The following is an 18,422-nucleotide window of genomic DNA, read 5'->3' as shown; positions in this document are numbered from 1 at the left end:
AAATCATCCTTCAAGAAATCCTCAAGGAAAATTGCCCTGATGTTTTAGAACCAGAGGGCAAAATAGAATGTGAGGATCTTATGAGCTAACATGTACAGTACTTTGCAAACCTTAAAGTGCTATATAAATGCTAGCCTTTTTCTTATTTTTTTTCACATTGAATGAATAAAGCATTTATTAAGCATTTACTACTTACAAAGCACTATGCTAAGTCCTGACAATACAATAAGAAAAGTGAGATAGCCCTGCTTTGAAGGGGTTCACAATCTAAAGGGAAAGACAAGTCTTTAGGGTGAAATGGCGAAGCAGATGGTGATGCCTCTTCTTTAATGTCACTGTTAAACTATATCTGTTTCTGATATCAAATCATTTCACAGTGCCAAGGACTTGGGTGACAAAGACCTTTCCTTTCTAGGTCTTCAGGAGCTGTGGTTGTAGCACCTTTAGGAGCAGCTGCGTCTTCACAAGGGTTGCTTTGCAGGATGATGGCTAAGGATCCTGGAAGTATAGCTGGTATTTTGCCCTAGGCTCTTGGGTCCTGGGCTGGCTCCATCAGGATCTGAGAGGAAATGAGGGTCCAGGGGATGGTGGTGGTGGTGGTCTAACTTGGCTGGCATGTGCTGCCTACTTCTTCTCCCTTATGGAGCCTTGTTACTTTGGTGAGGCTGGTTCACCTGCCCTGCGTGTGGCAGCTATGTGTGTGGAGGGAACTGGGAGGGGGAAGGCTGGCTCCTGCTCCAAGGAGTCACTTTTCCAGATGATAGCTATGAGGAATGGGATGGAATGGGAAGATAGGTTTCTTCTCCACAAAAAATTCCTGCTTCAATGATGGTTGTGGGGCTGGGATAGAGGCAGATCTCATGGTATGGATGGAACTACTAATCTTAATGCTCTTAGGTGCAGGCTGGGCTATCTCCATCAAAGTCTTGGGGAAAATGATTGTCAAGGCAGTGGTGATAGTTTGACTTGCCTGGAACCTGCTGCCTCTTGACTCTCCCTCAGGATGCCTTGTGGCTTCAGAAAAAGTGGTTTGCCTTTCCTGGGTGTATAAGGTGCAGACAAGGCACTACATTGGGGAAATGACCTCTAAAACACTGGTTGCTCAGTCTTTTGAGATCTCACACACTAAAAGTTTTGCATATTATATATATGTATATATATATACATATCATATAAAAGTTTTGCAAATTATTAAGTCCCCAAAATCCTATTGTTCTATATGATCATAGGAAGAAAGGAATATAGACAGATTTAATGGCATGGTATTGGTCAATATTCCTTCTACACTCATACCTAAATTCTAATCTTAAGCCAAATCACAATGTATTGCCAGTGCTGATGTCAAGCAAAGTAGGACAGGAAATATCTGGTGGAGGTAAGCAGACAGAAGCATATAGGGCTGGCATCTGGAAATCAATCTGATTCTATGTCAGAGATTTAGAAATCAACAAATATTCAAGTAGCATTTACTAGATGCTAGGCTCTGTAGAGGATGCAATGAAACATGACAGATCATTTCTCACTACAAACAGCTTACTACCTACCGTGTTTCCCCGATAATAAGACCTATCCCCAAAATAAGCCCTCCCCTGACTGTGTAAGATTCCTCTAAAATAAGCCCTCCCCCGAAAATAAGCCCTATTGAGATTGCTACTGTAGTGAAGGTGATCCCCTGCACTACACGCTACATTACGGTACCCTCTGTATGCACTGTCCCCCCCCCCCGCCATGAAACGCACGCCGAGCTCCGAGCTGCATCCAATCAGAGCTGCAGCAGTGAGCGCGTCATCCTGTTCTTCCCCAGTGATTTGCTTATTGAATAAAGGTACATTTTTTTGTTCACATTTATCTGTTTATTAAAATTGCTGTCAATGTTCATTAAAATGAGCCCTCCCCTGAAAATAAGCCCTCTGGTGTTTTTCTGTCCAAAAAAAAAAATAATAAGACAGTGTCTTATTATTGGGGAAACATGGTAGTATTAGAAATGAAACAAAGTTAATCAACAACACAAGAATTAAATAGAAATACAGTAACACAAGGCATATCATATGGCAGTATATGATTAATTACCAAATGAATAAATGCTAAGTTCAGAGAAAAGACAGATCATTGTACATTGGAGTAGGTGAGAAGACTTCCTGAAGGAGGTAGTCCTTGTACTAGTCACTGAAAAAGAAGTAGGATTTTAGATTAGGGGAGAGAAAGGGTAAGGGCATTGTAGGGCAGTGTTGTGAACAGAGGGAAAAGGGCAGGAAAGAACAAAGTAAATAGACATATTTGGATGCACTGGAGGATTTGTATCATGATCCTAGAAAAAAAGACTGGGGAGGTCAAATGGGACCAGGCTATGGAAAGCTCAGAATGCCAGATTGTGTATTTTGGACTTTATCCCCTAGGCCAGGGGTGGGGAACCTGTGACCTTAAGACCACATGTGGTCTTGTAGGTCCTCAAGTGCAGCCTTCTGACTGAATCCAAACTTCACAGAACAAGTCCCTTTGTTCTGTAAAACTTGGACTCAGTTAAAAGACACACCCAAGGACCTAGAAGGCCACATGTGACCTTGAGGTCATAGGTTCCCTATAGGAACCCATTGACATCTTTTTTAAAAAACGCTCCCTCCACCAATCCTCTGGGTTATTGACAAGAAGTATTTTCAAGTTAATCTGGACAGATTTGATTGTGTGTGTGTGTGTGTGTGTGTTGTGTGTGTGTGTGTGTGTGTGTTGGGGGGTGGAATTAAGAAGCAGAGAGATCAAATAAGAAGCTGTTATTGTAATTCAGATCTGAACTAATGAAGGTCTGGTCTACAATGGAATAAAAGGAAAGAATGAACATGAAAGATAAAGCAAGGAAGAATTGACGTTTTTGATGATTGATTGGGGGCCAGAAAGGTCAAAGATGATGACAAAAGACTCAACCTGAATTATTAAGGAAATGGTGTCATTAAAAGAAATTTGGAAAGATATTTTTTAGTGGAACATGAAATGTTTGGTTTTAAACCATTAGATATATAAGAAGAAACTGAGTCCTGAGAGGACAGGGATAGCTGTAGCTTTGGGAGTCATTTGATAGTTGAAGTTGTGGATAAGAATGAGTGAGTGGGTATGTAGAAAGAAGAGCAGAAAACCAATGACTAAACTCTGGGAAATAGTTAGAAGATGGGAAAAGAAAGATAATCCAGAAAAGAAGACAAAGAATAAGCAGTTACGGGGGGTGAGGGGGGAAGAACTGTATGATTGAAAGTTGGTAAAGATACTTTGATCAATTGATTTTTATCCTCTATAGGTAACAGAGACAACTAGACATCAATGTATTAAATGAAGTACAAAGAAGTATCTATACTCTGTTATGTTTACAAAATGTGAAGACTTTTTTCTTGATATAATTAGAAGAGCAGTTTGCCACTGACTGGCTGAATATTGGCTTTAAAGTGTCCTTTAAAGAACTAGCTTGCCAACTTACCAATTCTTGACACAGTGGAAGCAGGAGAGCTCTGTGGAATGCTACCCCTGGAAAGCCAGAGGACAGAAAGCTATGGAGAAAAAAAAAGCTATGAGAGGAAACTGCTCTCTGCCTTTCCCCTCATGCCTTCACCAGAGGACAGCGTCAGAAAAGAGGATTTCCATTTCCCCAACCACATCAACTATGGCACTTCACATCAGAACTACTTGCCAATGAGGAGACATCAAACCCAGCAGGGAGTAGGCCAAATAAAGAGTCTTAGAGGTTCCAAAGAATGTGAACCCTGGTATCAGAGGAGGCAGTCAACTATGGATTCTAGTGACAATTACACTTGGAAGTCACAAGGCAAGCTGCAAAGAGGAATAGAATTAGGGAGTCCAATTAAGCAACCTGCTCAGCAGAGATCCTGAATCTAGGAGAAAGTAGCATGAGGGTATTATAAGAAGAGAAAAGGGGCAGCCAGGTAGCACAGTGAGTAAGAGCACTGGCTCCAGTGTTGGAATGACCTGGAGATCGAATCCTGGGCTCAGACACTTAGCAACCACCCAGAAACACCTGGCCGTGTAACCTTGAGCAAGTTACTTAACCCCGATTGCTAAAAAGAGAGAGAGAGAGAGAGAGAGAGAGAGAAAGAGAGAGAGAGAGAGAGAGAGAGAGAGAGAGAGAGAGAGAGAGAGAAGATGTGAATTATCTTGCCTGTGGGTGTCCCTGCTATGCATGTATCTATCCATCCTTTTGGCTGTATGGGAGAGTGGCTCAAGTTTATAGGAAGAATGTTTTATTGCTACTCTTCTTAAAACGCCAGCTTAATAAATACCTTTGCTTTCAGCTACTTATATCTACTGTCTATTAAATGGAAGCTCTCTGGTAGGGGCTCATGGGCTATAGTTTTATGACTATAGATACATAAAAGTACTTTGAATTTAGGTAATTACCCACCCCCACTTCCCACCTCCAGATCCAACTTGCAGCCTGTGCTACATGAAAAAAAACCAAAACAGCTTTGGTATTTTCTGGCTAAAACTACCATGATTCCAGGTCAAGGAACTAGGTAAAGTGGAGGGAATTTTCAGTCTCTAGAGAATGCAATTATATAAGCCAAGACAGAGCTGTTAAATGGCCTCAAGTCAGAAACTCAGGCTCTAAGATTCATTTTAGGAACTAACTTGTCATGTGACCTTGGAGAAGACACTAAACCTTTCTCTGTCTGGGTTTCCTCATCTAGGAAATGAAGTAGTTAGACTACATAATGTCTTCCAGTTCTAAAATGCTATGGTTTTAGGTAACAGTACTTAGCAGACTTAAAATGAAAAGGAGAAGAGCAAATGGGGGAGATGGTGAAAGGGAAGGATGAGGGAAACAGAATCAGGGAAACTTAATACTGGAAACTATAAGAAATGCTTCTCCAGCAAAAAGCTTTCTACTGATACATATTCATGACTAGGATCTTGCAATACATAAGGTTAGCTTCATCCTACAGTCTTGGCTCTGTATTCAATTCTGGCCCTGCCTTGGGAAGGTGGGTAGAGGACAGTCTCTGAAGGACTGAGCAAGTCCTAGAGTTGTCAGGGTTTATATTTGATCTAGGGTGGGCCAAAGACATCCTTCTAGAAGCACGGAAGCTCTAGGGTTATCCTGGGCCTTCTCTGAAACTCCCTTAAATTCTAGAGTGGTTCTATAACTGGGTTAGCCTTATCTAGTAACATCAAAGCTAGGGTTTCAGGAATGAAGGACCTGAGAAAGTAAAATTTTCAATTGGCAGAGCTGTGGTTCAAATTCAATCATTCTAGTTCCAAGTCCAGTGTTCTTTCCTCAACACCCTGCTACCTGTTCTATGGTAATGACACCTTTAATCCAGAGAGGCTGATTTTAAGAGGAGAATCTCAGAAGGCTTGATTGCCTCTATGTGTCCATCAAGGGTAAAGAAATTTAAGCTCATTATTTGCAAATCCTGCCAAGAGGCAAGACAGTATAGTGGGAAGAACACTGGGCCAGTAGCCAAAAGATCTCCCAGTTCCACTACTTACTAAGTATACCAACTTGAGCTAACTGTATAATCTCTGAGCCTTTTAAACCCCAATTGTAAAAATGGAATAAAACTTTCTGGTACTTGCAATTTAAAAATCATCTACATAGTTACTAGTCATAGAGCTAGAACATTGAACGAAACAACGAACAACACAGAGGGGAAGGTTCCTGACTCCAGTCTCTAGGATTTACCTCTATCTCTGCATTTTATCTTTAACATACAGAGGAAAGAGTAAGAAGGAAAAGAGAAGCAAATAAAGCCCTAAATCACTGGCAGAAATACTTTTTGTCTTTTAGTTAGTTAACACATTTTTTTAAATGTATTTTTATTCTGAACTTAACAAACACCAATTAAAATGGGCATTTCCATATATACGATATGAAAGGAAAAGAGGATTGTTCATGAAACTGTGGATCTCTTTATGTGTAACTTGCTTTTCTTTTAGAGTATATAATAAATCCACTGTAGCTTTTTTTAAAAATTGGAGTAATAATACTATTTCACAGATTTTCTGTGAGGATCAAATGAGATAATGGATGTGCCAGTCCTTTGAAAACTATAAGTTACTATATAAATTTTTGTATGTTTTATTTAATAATTTAATTTTTTATTATTTAATGATTTATTTTATTTTATAATTTATTACATAGATGTTATATAAATGAAAGGAATTCTATTATCTTCATTGAAGAAATTCCATGGGTAACTCCTATAACTGAATGAGACTCTTTCCCCTCCAAAAGGCAATTTGTAGTTCCCCAAATAACTCACTCACCTCGAGGTCCAAACATATTGTCCAAAAAAGCATTGACTTCATTATCAAAGGCTATTAGCTGCTCCTGAAAAGATAAATGATAGGTACTTTAAGTTTCTTTTTGAGGAGTACAGAAACCCAGAGGGCTTTAGATAACTGAATCTCCAAGGTCTTAGCTCTGAGACCTTTAATTTGAAAAAGATGAAAAAAGGAGAGAAAGGGTTAAAAATGGCCCCGCACCCATGGTCAGATTGTGGGGATTGGAAGGAGAAGGGTACTTCTTTAATCATCTTAGGCTTCTTATCATGCAAGTCCTGCTAAAGGCTCTTTGAGCCCAACTCATTTCTTGCATATTAAGGTCCCAGGTTTACTGACCCAAATTCCATTGACTTCCCCTGCCCCAAATCCTTTGAAAGGCCCAGAGGGTATAAATACAATTTTGAAATGAAAATTTCACTCAGATCAATTGCCTGAATGTGAATATGAAACTTCAGAGGAATATTTTTTCAATTATTACACACTGTGACAGTTAACTTTTTTCATTACCTTTCCACATAATTTTTTCTCAATATCCTCTCTTGTATCTCAATACACTTCTGAAAATCCACTGAAGAGTAATACTATTACCAAAATAAAGTCAAAATGGGTACACAATTTAAATATAAAGGTTGATACTATAAGCAAATTGAGAGAGCAAGGAATGATTTACCTATAAGGTTTATGGAGAATGGAAGAATTTATGACCAAACAAGAGATGGGGAACTTTATAAAATACAAAATGGATAATTTTGATTACATTAAATTGAAAAGTTTCTGTACAAAGTCAAAGCAACCAAGATTAGGAGGGAATCAGAAAACTGGGAAAGAATTTTTACTACCAATGTTTCTGATAAAGGCCTCATTCTAAAATATATGGAGAACTAAGTCAAATTTATAAGAATACAAGTCATTCCTCAATTGATAAATGGTCAAAGGACATGAACAGGCAGTTTGAGAGGAAGAAATTAAAAATATCAATAGTCATATGAAAAAAATGTTCTAAATCACAATTGATTAGAGAAATGCAAATCAAAACAACTCTTAGGTACCATATCATATCTGTCAGATTGACTAACATGACAAAACAGGAAAATTATAAATGTTGCAGAAAATATGGAAAAGTTGGAAAACTAATTCATTGTTGGTGGAGCTGTGAGCTGATCCAACCATCCTGGAGAGCAATTTGGAACTATGTGCAAAGGGCTATAAAAATGTACATACCCTTTAAATTAGCAATACTGCTTCTAGGACTATATTCCAAAGAGGTCATAAAAATGGGAAAAGGACCCATATGTACAAAAATATTTATAGCAGCTCTCTTTGTGGTGACCAAGAACTGGAAATTCAGGGAATGCCCATCAACTGGGAAATGGCTGAACAAGTTGTATATATGAATATAATGGAATGCTATTGTTCCATAAGAAATGATGAACAGGTAGACTTCAGAAAAGCCTGGAAAGATTTATATGAACTGATGCTGAGTGAGAGGAACAGAAGAACCAGGAGAACATTGTACACAGTAACAGCCACAGTGTGAGATGACTGATTTTGATAGACTTAGCCCTTCTCAGCAATGCAAGAACTTAAAACAGTTCCAAAGGACTCATGATGGAAAATGCCATCCACATCCAGGGAAAGAACTATGGGGTCAGAATGCAAAGAGAAGTAGACTATTTTCTTTTTTTGTTTTGTATTTTCTTTCTCATGGTTTCTACCATTCGTTATAGTTCTTCTATGCAACATGACTAAAGTGAAAATGTTTAATAGGAATGTATATGTAGAGCCTATATCAGATTTTGGGCCATCTTGGGGAGGGAGAGGGAAAAATTGAAAATTTATGGAAATGATGAAAACTAAAAAAAAAAAAAAAAGAAATGATGAACAGGCGGACTGCAGAAAAACCTGAAAAGACTTATATGAACTGATGCTGAGTAAGGGTAGCAGATCCAGGAGAACATTGTACACAGCCACATTGTATGATGACTGCCTTTAATAGACTTGACTCTTCTCAACAACACAAGGTTCTAAGACAACTCCAAAAGGCTCATGATGGAAAATGCTATCCACATCCCAGAGAAAGAATTATAGTCTGAATGCAGATGGAAGTATACTACTTGCTCTCTTTTTTTCTTTCTTGTGGTTCATTCCATTGTTATAATTCTTCTTTACAACATGACTAATGTGAAAATACATTTAATATGAATATATATGTAGAATATCAGATTACATTCCATTTTGGGGCGGGGGCAGGGGAAAAAGAGGGAGAAAATTGAAAACTAAAAAGCTTGTGGAACTGAATGTTGTAAACTAAAAACAAATAAATGTTTGTTTTTTTTTTAAAGAATAATACTATCCCTTTCATGTACCACATAACAATCCTATCCTTAACTGGGACTAGAAGGATGCCATTATTAAGCTAGAAGATCTAAAACAAGGTGTCTTCTCCTGTTTGACATAACTCCCATTCATGTGGGTCTGTCATTTACTTGCTTAAGTGATCTGCTAAAATGTTATCTACTCTTACTATAGAAACTGCTTTCAGCAATTGCTTAGAGAGGGCAGATGAAGCCTAAATCATCATACCTTCTTCAATATAGGAAGGACAGTCTATTATGCTATTTGCTTCCAGCAAACAAGGATGTCTGTCTCAATGAGGATTCATTCAACACAATTTTGCTAACTAAATATCATATACAAAGAACTGTGTGAGGTGCTGGGAGATATTTAAAATTTATATAAGATTTATTGTATTATATATATTATATGTAATATACTACATATTATATTTTATCTTCATGGAGCTCATAGTTCAATACAAAGTACTATAAGTGGGCATGCATGCATGTGCACTTATGTGCGTGTGCACACACACACATACACACACACACACACACACACACACACACACAAAACCAGTAACCACGGTAGGAAGAAGGAATATAGCCCAACTCCCCTCACAACTACTCCATAAAGACCCAGAAAAGGTACCACACTGAGTCCTAAAAAATTGCTTTTTCCAGTCTAAGTTGGCATAGGGCCACTGGAGACAAGATACAACCAGGAGGGCACTCCAACGAGACTTTCAGTCCAAGAACAGAATTGCTGGCTTTGGGCTATGCATACCAAAAGGCAGGAAACAGGAATGGGTACAATCTGGCAGCTCTATAGCTCATATCCCAGAATTGGAACAAAGATCCAGGGCAGCCTGAAGAAGGGACATAAGCCTAGGGGCCTTGGGCCAAGGCAAGGAACAGTGAGAGAGTACTATAGACCAAGGGAAGGCTTCAGAAAAGAGGTGGCATTTCAGTTGAGCTTAAAAAAAATGGATAGAAACTCAATAGGCCAAAATGAGGGAGTGAGGACTTTTCAGTCACAAAGGATCCTTTTGGCAGAGGGATCCTCTGTCCCTGCCTACATATAAGATGAGGCAATTGGTCCTCAATTCTAGGAGGCTGATGTGGAGTGTGATGCCTGTTCCAAGTCCAAAGGTCTATTTGTGACACTAAATGCCTCTGACTTTCAAAACCTGAAATGTCCTGAAAGGGAAGTGATGATTTGGCATAATTGCTGAAAGGAGGCCCTACACATTTTATTCTGAGTACTTCAATCAAATCTGTACCTTCCCCTCTGACCCTGGAGCCTTCCACTGAATGAAATCTTTGGCCCCTCTATGTCAGAGGTACTTAACCTGGGGTCCATGAATTTGTTGAGTTTTTTAAAAAAATATTTTGACAACTGTATTTCACCATAAGTGGTTAGCTTTGTAATCCTATGTATTTTGCTTTATATATTTAAAACCATTATTCTAATGAGGGGTCTGTAGATTTCACCAGATTGTCCAAGGGGTGGGGCCGTGACAAAAAAAAAGCTAAGAATATGGTCTAGGATGTCTGTGCCAAACTAACCTTGGATAGTCTCATTCAATGTGGTCACCTTCAGACTTTACACATAGGGAGACTAAAGGCTCCTGGCACCAAGCCAAAGGTGAATGTACTTGCTTTTTCAGGATAAAATGTTTTTATCTGTGTTGCTCTCAGCACTGGGCAATGAGGCTGAGGCCAAAGGTGAATGCCAGTATTACTGAAGTACCCTTCCCCTGCTATAATAGATACCCAGAAACCCCTTCTTAGGTGCTGAATCCATCAGGTATCCAAGTATGATAAGGCTATGGGAAAACAACTGCTAAAACCTGTTTGATTTATACTAACAGGAAAATGAAGTTTGAGCCAAGATTCTGTTTAAAGTGTGTAAGACTGGTGACCTTTTTTTACTCATGCTATATTTCAATCGCACTTGTTTGTTGGAAGAAAAATAGGAGAGGAAGAAGGAAAGTAGTGTGGAGGAAGGTGGTTGAGAGGAAGACAGATATCAGGAGGTAACGAGAGTAAAAAAAGCTTAATAGTTTCCAGGTCTGTGTTATCCAGAAGCTCCTCAAGGGATGTAGAGAACTGGGGGACTTCAGGGGACTAAGGGTCCCTGCATCTTATGTTTATCTCCCCTGTGAAGTTCCTAGCACAATGTTCTGCAGGCAGTAGATGTGCAATAAATGTTTGTTGTATTGTATAAGTACAATTTAAGCATCCTATATATGTCAGACTTTCAAGAGTAGTAATTCTCAATTTTTTAAAGAGTAAGCAGTTTCTCTCTACCGTGTTTCCCCAATAATAAGACTTATCCCGAAAATAAGCCCTCCCCTTACTGTGTAAGATTCCTCTAAAATAAGCCCTCCCCCAAAAATAAGCCCTATTGAGATTGCTACTGTAGTGAAGGTGATCCCCTGCGCTACACGCTACATTACGGTACCCTCTGTATGCACCGTCCCCCCCCCGCCGTCTCCCCCTCCCGTGAAATGCACGCTGCACTCCGAGCTGCATCCAATCAGAGCTGCAGCAGTGAGTGCATCATCCTGTTCTTCCCCAGTGATTTGCTTGCTGGCACCATTGAGAGCAGTGCTGTGGAGGAGAGCTAAGGCAGGACAACATAAGCCCTCCCCTGAAAATAAGCCCTCTGGTGTTTTTCTTTCCAAAAAAAAAAAATTAATAAGACAGTGTCTTATTATCAGGGAAACACAGTAGTAGTACTGAAGCACCATTTGAGTTCCTACAATGTGCCAGGAACTTTATAAATCTTTTATCACTTGATTCCTACATCAAGCCTGAGAGGTAAGTGCTATTATTTCCCCATTTAAGGAGACTGAAGCTAAGTGAATTCAGGGTCACACAGGTAGGAAGTGTCTGAGTTCAGATCTGAACTCAGGTCTTCCTGATTAAAGGCCCAGCACTCTCCACTATGTCACCTGGCTGCCTCTTGAGCAGGTCTTTAGCATCACATTTAACAGAGGTAGCCAGCTGCCTTCACCCACCTTCCTCAACTCTTTGCAATTTGATTTTGGTTCTCACCAGGATACCACTATACTCTTAATAAGATTAAATAATGTATATGATTGAAAATCTTCTTTTAAGAGCACCTGAAGATACATTAGAAATATATTTAAGATAGAAATAATAAAGATATTAGATCAACAGATCAAACCAAGGCCAAGCCTGGATTGGAAAACTGGATATGGTAATATAGAGACATGAATGCTGAGGGTTTTTAGCAAGATAATTTTTAAAGATACAGGAGGCTTTGGCAAAGTATTTCAGAGAGGCTGTCAACTGGAAAAGAAATTTTGTGCCAAATATTTTTGAGAAAAAGATATACAGGAATTTGACATAAAGACATTGGGACAAGAACCATTCCCTTGTCTATAACATTTCTGTAGTTGGCCATCCAAGTTTGGCTAGGATACCTTCAGTTCTAGGGAACACATGACCCACTGAAGGAATTAATGCCATTTTAGGACAGTTCTAATCATTTGAATGCTTTCCCCTAAGATTCAAATATTAATGGACTTTTAATGAACAGTTAACAGTTTAACAAAGTTGTCAGTTTAACAGATTAGTTGACTTCTAACTGAGAAAATGAATGAGAAATAGGTGTCTGGTGGGTGGGGGGAAGGAGTAGTGTTATGAGAGAAAAAAGAAGGGAACATGGATAGAAGAAGCTGCAGTACATTAAAATCTACTTCTATTTCACAATTTTGACAACAGCCAACTTTGGCACATAAATGACCATTTTAACAGACTGACAGTGAGAGGTTGCCAAAAGGTACTAAAGATCTCTTGATCATGCTTCTGTTCGATTAAGCAGTTTCTGCATGAATGTTCCCTTTATTTGGACAATAAATTGACCCATAGAACCATCTTGTTTGGATGATAGTTTTTCTTCCTTGTGATTCTTAATTTTTTTTCAAAGCCTAATTTTCTACTATGTATATGAAATATTTTTATCCCTCTTAGTGATTTGCAAAAGGGAGTATTACAAAAGAAACTCATTCAGAATCATCTCCATGCTCTAAGAAAGTTCTGTTTTCTTGATAATCTGAATGAGGTTATTCTTCAAGGTTATTTAAAATGCAAATAAAATCAGGCTATGAAAGTTTTCAACCCTCAAGCAGATAGGTGATGCAGTGTTGGGCCTAGAGTCAGGAAGATCTGAATTTAAAACCCACTTCAGACACTTGCTAGCTCTGTGACCTTGGGCAAGTCACAACTTCAATTTGCTCAACTATAAAATGGGGATAATAATAGCACCTACCTCCCAGGATTGTTATGAGGATCAAATGAGATCACATTTGTCAAGTGTCTCACATAGTGCCTGGGACATAGTAGGTACCATATAAATGCTAGCTATTTACAGTAGGAGTAGGAGCAATGTGACAGTGTTGTAATGTTACTAGAAAAGTAGGAGGACTTCAGTAATTCATGAATACCCCTATGGTTTTCATCTACATTGGGGTAGTTCTCTGTCAGGGCTTTACATCCAAGTTAGCTAGCTAGAGAATTCATTTCTTTTCTCTCTCCACCTGTGATTTCATTGGTATAGGGAATTCTCAATAAGGAAACTCTTCTATCAATGAAAATTGCTTTGCAACTTAATAGAGATGTCTAGGTTACTAACAGGTTAAATGATTTGCCTAGGGTCATACAGCCAAATATGTTTCTGAGATAAGACTTGAATTCAGGTCTTCCTGTCTCTCCACTTCACCACACTACTTCTCAGGGTGTGTGGGGGGCATCAGGGACGCTAATTTAACAAGGCTGCTCTTCCTATAGAATTAATTGCTTAGGTAGGGATTTGACACCAGTTTTCAAGGAAAAAGAAGGATCTAATAACACTCCTACCCCATCCCATGGGCCAATTAAGAAGAGGTAGAGCCTTTGGGCAACTGCCCCTCTTGCAGTTATGATAATCTACTTTTGACCTTCCCCTATGTTACAGAGCTGCTGCAGAAGCCACAGATCAGAAATTATCTTACTCTCTTGTGAGTGAACGATACAGAGATCATCAGTTAGAGCTGGGGCTGCAGAATCAGCTCTTTCTTCCCTCCTGTTTTATTTTTAGGCTAATGCATTTGTCTGCATTTCTTAGATAACATGTAGATAATGTACAGGCTCTAAGAATTGTAGGGTATGCGTTGGGGTGAGGAAGGAAGAGCACATGTTAAGATAGCTACTGCTTGAGAAATACGTTTTGGCACAATCTGAGGAAAACAGGGGCAGCTAGGTAGTGCAAGGGACACAATGCTGCTCGGTCTGGAGTCAGGAAGATTCATCTTCCTCAGTTCAAATCTGGCCTCAGACATTTACTAGCTGTGTGACCTTGGATAACCCTGTTTGCCTCAGTTTCCTTCATTGTAAAATGAGCTAGAGAAGAAAATGGCAAGCCACTCTATTATCTTTGTTAAGAAAACCCCAAATGGGGTCATGAAGACCTGGACACAACTGAAACAATTGAACAACAAAAGGAAAACATTCTTTATAGCTTAGCTGAGCTCAGCTAACACTTGTGCAGTGCTTTATATTTTACAAAGGTAACCACAGAGAAGTTAGAGGTACTCTAAAGAATTTTACTAGCCAGTTTTCTGCCTTAAAAAGGGAAGGGAAGAGTAAAGCACATAACCCATAAGAGTTTAACTTTTCAAAAAAATGTTAGATGAGGATGTATAATTGTTGGTCTTCAGTGTTCCATGATTGCAAATAACTAAATAAACTAAGATTTTGTTTCTCCTTCTACCATGGGATCACCAAGTTCTTTGTGTTTTTCAAATTCTACTGTGCACCTTTCCCTATATATTTCCTATATCCCCTTATCCACAATTGTGAATTCCAGAACGTTAATAAATTGGTACTATCTACCCCAAGGACATTCACTTATTGAGTAGTGATGGTGTCCAGATGAATTTGCGCCAGTACTACTAGTGTGTTTGGAATTGAAAACCACTGATTAAACCCATTGCCCATACCATCTGCCCTGTGATCATTAAATCATTGGCTAGTGATAGTAGGATGAATGCGTACCAGCACTTTTAGACACAATCTCAGACAGGTTACCGAGTCATTGATTGTCCTTCCCTTTTACTGGAGTTACATATTAAATACCCAACAAATAACAATGAAATCAGCATTCTCCTCTAAGTAGATAATTTTTTGAATCATTTTCTAGATAATTCAGTTTTTTGTCTTTTTATTCTCAGCACCTAGGATGGTATCTAATTCAAAGTAGGTAATTAATAAATACTTGTTGACTGATGTAAAAATCAAAGAATCAAAGAACATAAGAGCTGGAAGAGATCTAAGAGGTCATCTTTTCCTTCTACTTCATCCCTGATAGATGGTCATTTAGTCTCTGTTTGAACTCTTCCAGTGATTACTTTGTAAAGCAGATCATTCCATTGTTGGATAGCTCTAATTGTTAATCCTAATTGTGAGAAAGTTGTTTCTTTACATTTTACCCAATTTTGTTTGGCTGTGCCTTCCCCCATTGGCACTAATTCTATCTTCTAGAGCCACACAATATAAATCTACTCCTTTTTCCATAAGACAGCCCTTCAAATATTTGAAGACATACGATCAGCATCCTTCTCCTCCAAGTATTTTCCAATCTAGGCCAAACATCCCATTTCTCTCCACTGTTTCTTTAACTACCCTGCTCATTTTGACTTAATTCTCTCTAGTTTTGAAATGTTGCACTTACATTGTGACACCTAGGATTGTGCTCAGTATTCCAGTTGTGTTCTGACTAATGCAGAATAGGGGCGGGGGCAGGGGAACTTTCATATCCTTTAATTTGGATATTTCACTGTAAGTAATACTGCCTAGAATTTCATTTTTAGCCACAAAAACTCCTAAAGACCACCACACACAAAATTGTAAAGGGGTGTGGTGATCTGAATCCATAGCATCAATTCTCATACTGATGAAATTCTTGATTCTTGAAGTACTGAAATGTTGAAACATGATGAAATTGACTTTTTTTGAACAATTATGTCAAACTGCTGGATCAGAATTGAACTTTTGGTCCCCTAATTTCCCTTATGCCCTCTCCCCCTCAGATGTCTTTTAATATAAACTTCTTTCAAACTGCCTTGCTCTATGTTTTACTCCAGTATCCTATTGGCCAGAATATAGGCTAACTACCAGTGATCAATAGGTCACATCCCTAAAATGAAATCTCTTTGAAAGAAAAAAAATTGGCATACACTAAAAACTAAACAATAAGAGAGAGAGAAAGAGAGAGAGAGAGAGAGTGTGTGTGTGTGTTTGTGTGTCCTGCAAAGGTTTTTTAAGAACATTTATGCCTCACTCCTATTTATACACTGCAAAATAGAAATAGAGAAAATCATTACTCTGTGTTGCCAAGGCCCACTAAAAATTTATATTGCTTACTCTCAATTGTACCCTTGCTTCAGCAAAGCAATTTTTTATACCTCCTTAATCAGTTCAACATCTCACTTAAAACCACAGTGGCCATTCCAAACTTTTTCATCCCTCTTAATCCTCCATGAAATGTCATTCCCTCGAGGATTCCTTGAGCTTAGGACTTGGACTCATACTTTATAAAAAATATTGAGGTCATTAGTGAGAGCTCCCTCTTTTTCCCTCCCTCCTCTCCCACATCACTTAAGTATCTTTCCCCATTATCTCTTCCTTCACTCCTTTCTTGAATGAAGACATTATCTTTCTTCATACCATCTCCCTCTTGCTTCTCCAGCAGATTGCTCTTACTATCATGCCCATTCTTTAGTCTTCAAGCTCTATCTATTGGCTCCTTCCTGGTTGCCTATAAATATGCCAGTTCTTTAAAAAAAAAATTCTCATCTAGTTCAGCTATCTCTATTTCAATCTCCTCTTGATGGCTAAACTTTAGAAAACTCTATACTAGGTACCTCTTTTTCTAAGCTTTTCTAAGCTCTATGCATCTGGCTTCCAATTTCATCATTCAACTAAAACTGTTTTCTACAAAGTTACCAGTGATTGATTAATTACCAAATCTAATGGTCTCATCTCAATTCTTATCCTTCTTATTACCCCCTTGGCAAGTTTTGACACTGTTGATTACCATTGCCTCTTGAATATTCTTTCCTCTTTAGGTCTTCATGACACTGTTTTCTCCTGGTTCTCTCCCCTGTATGTCTGTTCCTCAATCTCCTCTACTACATTTCCATCCAGGTCATGTCCACTAACTGTGGGTGTCTCCCAAAGGGCTAGTTTAGTCCCTCTTCTCTTACTTCTCTACACAAGGGGTTCTTAACCTGAGGTCATGAATTTTTTTTTTTTACTATTTTGGTAATTATTTTTCAATATAATTGATTTCCTTTGTAAACTTATATATTTTATTTTATGCATTAAAAAATATTATTTTGAGGGGGTAGGAGCCAAGATGGCAGAGTAAAAGCAGGAACTTGCTTGAGCTTATCCCCCAATCACCTCCAAATATCTGTAAAAAATGACTAAACAAATTTTAGAGCTACAGAACCTACAAAATGATAGAGTGAAACACATCTCCTGCTGAAGACAGCCTGGCAGGCTGACAGGAAGGCTCTATCGCACTGGGCTGAGAGAAGAGCACAGTCCTGTGTGGGCCACTCCAGCACAGGCAGGATGGAGCAGGCACAGGCAGGATGGAGCAGGCTTCAGGGGATTTGAATCACTGGCAGCTGTGGTGGTTTCCAGACTTCTCAACCCCAAAAACCAAAGACAAAGTAAAAGGTCAGTGAGGAAACTTCGTTGGACCTGGGTGAAAGAAGAGCACAGTCAGGCACCAGCCCCAGGGCCGGGGGGGAGGGTGGCAGCAAAGGTGGTGGTGGGCTGCCACAGCAACAGGAGTAGCAGGAGTGGCAGCAGTGGCTGTTTCTGGAGTTCCAGGCCCACAGATGGTGGGGGGAATCAAGTGGCTGATTAGAAGGCAATTGCTCTAGGGTTGTAGTCTTGGGTAGCGGTCCTGGGGTGAGGAAGACAGCTGGCATGGCAGAGCTTGTGGCGGCTGTGTAAAGGGAATCCTCCTCACAGTTCTGAGGCAGAAAAGAGTGCCTGTGGTCACTCACAGACCAGAGAACAGACAGTGGGAGGAATAAACACTTCTCTTTTGATCATATCACCTTAGGGGAACTGAAAACTCATATAGAAGTAGCTCTGATAATAACTTCACAAGAGGGGGGTATTATAGAAGGGAGGGCAGATTAGGGGAAGGAATGTTCAGAAGCAAACACTTTTGAAAAGACACAGGGTCAAAGGAGAAAATAGATTAATGGGGCACAGGATGAGATGGAAGGAAATATAGTTAGTCTTTCATAATATGACTACTATGGAAATGTTTTGCATAACTACACATGTATAGGCTATATTGAATTGTTTGTCTTCTCAATGGGGAGGGGTGAGGAGGGAAGAAGGAAGAGAATCTGGAACTCAAAGTTTTAAAAACAAATATATAAAAATTGTTTTTACATGCAACTGAGCAATAAGATATACAGGCAATGAGGTACAGAAATCCATCTTGCCCATTTAAGAAAGTAAGGAGGAAGGGGATAAAGGGGGTATGGGGGATAGAAGATGTAATAGTAATTAAATTTGAAGATCCCTTTCTATTGGCAAGGTAATGGTACTTAGCACCTAGTTTCAAATTAAGGCTCTGTAAAGAAAGAAGGTATGAAACCATGTTGCTGACATAAGAGGAAGGGGCTGAACAGGGAGGAGCAAATCTGTATGTAAGGAAAAGCACAAGGTGGACAGTCAGCACTTCCTGGGGTAAGCATC

General features: G+C 39.1%; 1 protein-coding gene across 6 annotated transcripts in view; it reads right to left on the bottom strand.

Annotated features, from left to right (window-relative positions):
• ELOVL2 (ELOVL fatty acid elongase 2) overlaps positions 1-18,422 on the bottom strand; it is a 104,564-nt gene that overhangs the window by 31,508 nt on the left and 54,634 nt on the right. For 4 of the 6 annotated variants that reach the window (XM_069103487.1, XM_069103485.1, XM_069103484.1 and 1 more), the window contains exon 2: positions 6,268-6,331. In XM_069103487.1, the coding sequence (XP_068959588.1) occupies positions 6,268-6,309 (42 nt within the window). In that variant the 5' untranslated portion in view covers positions 6,310-6,331. Of the gene's footprint in view, positions 1-3,463; positions 3,534-6,267; positions 6,332-18,422 lie in introns of all 6 variants that reach the window. The other 2 variants (XM_069103483.1, XM_069103482.1) reach the window with 1 other exon arrangement.

Source organism: Petaurus breviceps, unplaced genomic scaffold (genome assembly GCF_028583685.1).
Source record: "Petaurus breviceps papuanus isolate PSGF00001 unplaced genomic scaffold, PetGlider_PUasm1.0 582, whole genome shotgun sequence".
Classification (NCBI taxonomy): Eukaryota; Metazoa; Chordata; class Mammalia; order Diprotodontia; family Petauridae; genus Petaurus; species Petaurus breviceps.
The sequence above is the reverse complement of the archived record's forward strand: the minus strand, read 5'-3'. Positions and strand labels throughout refer to the sequence as shown.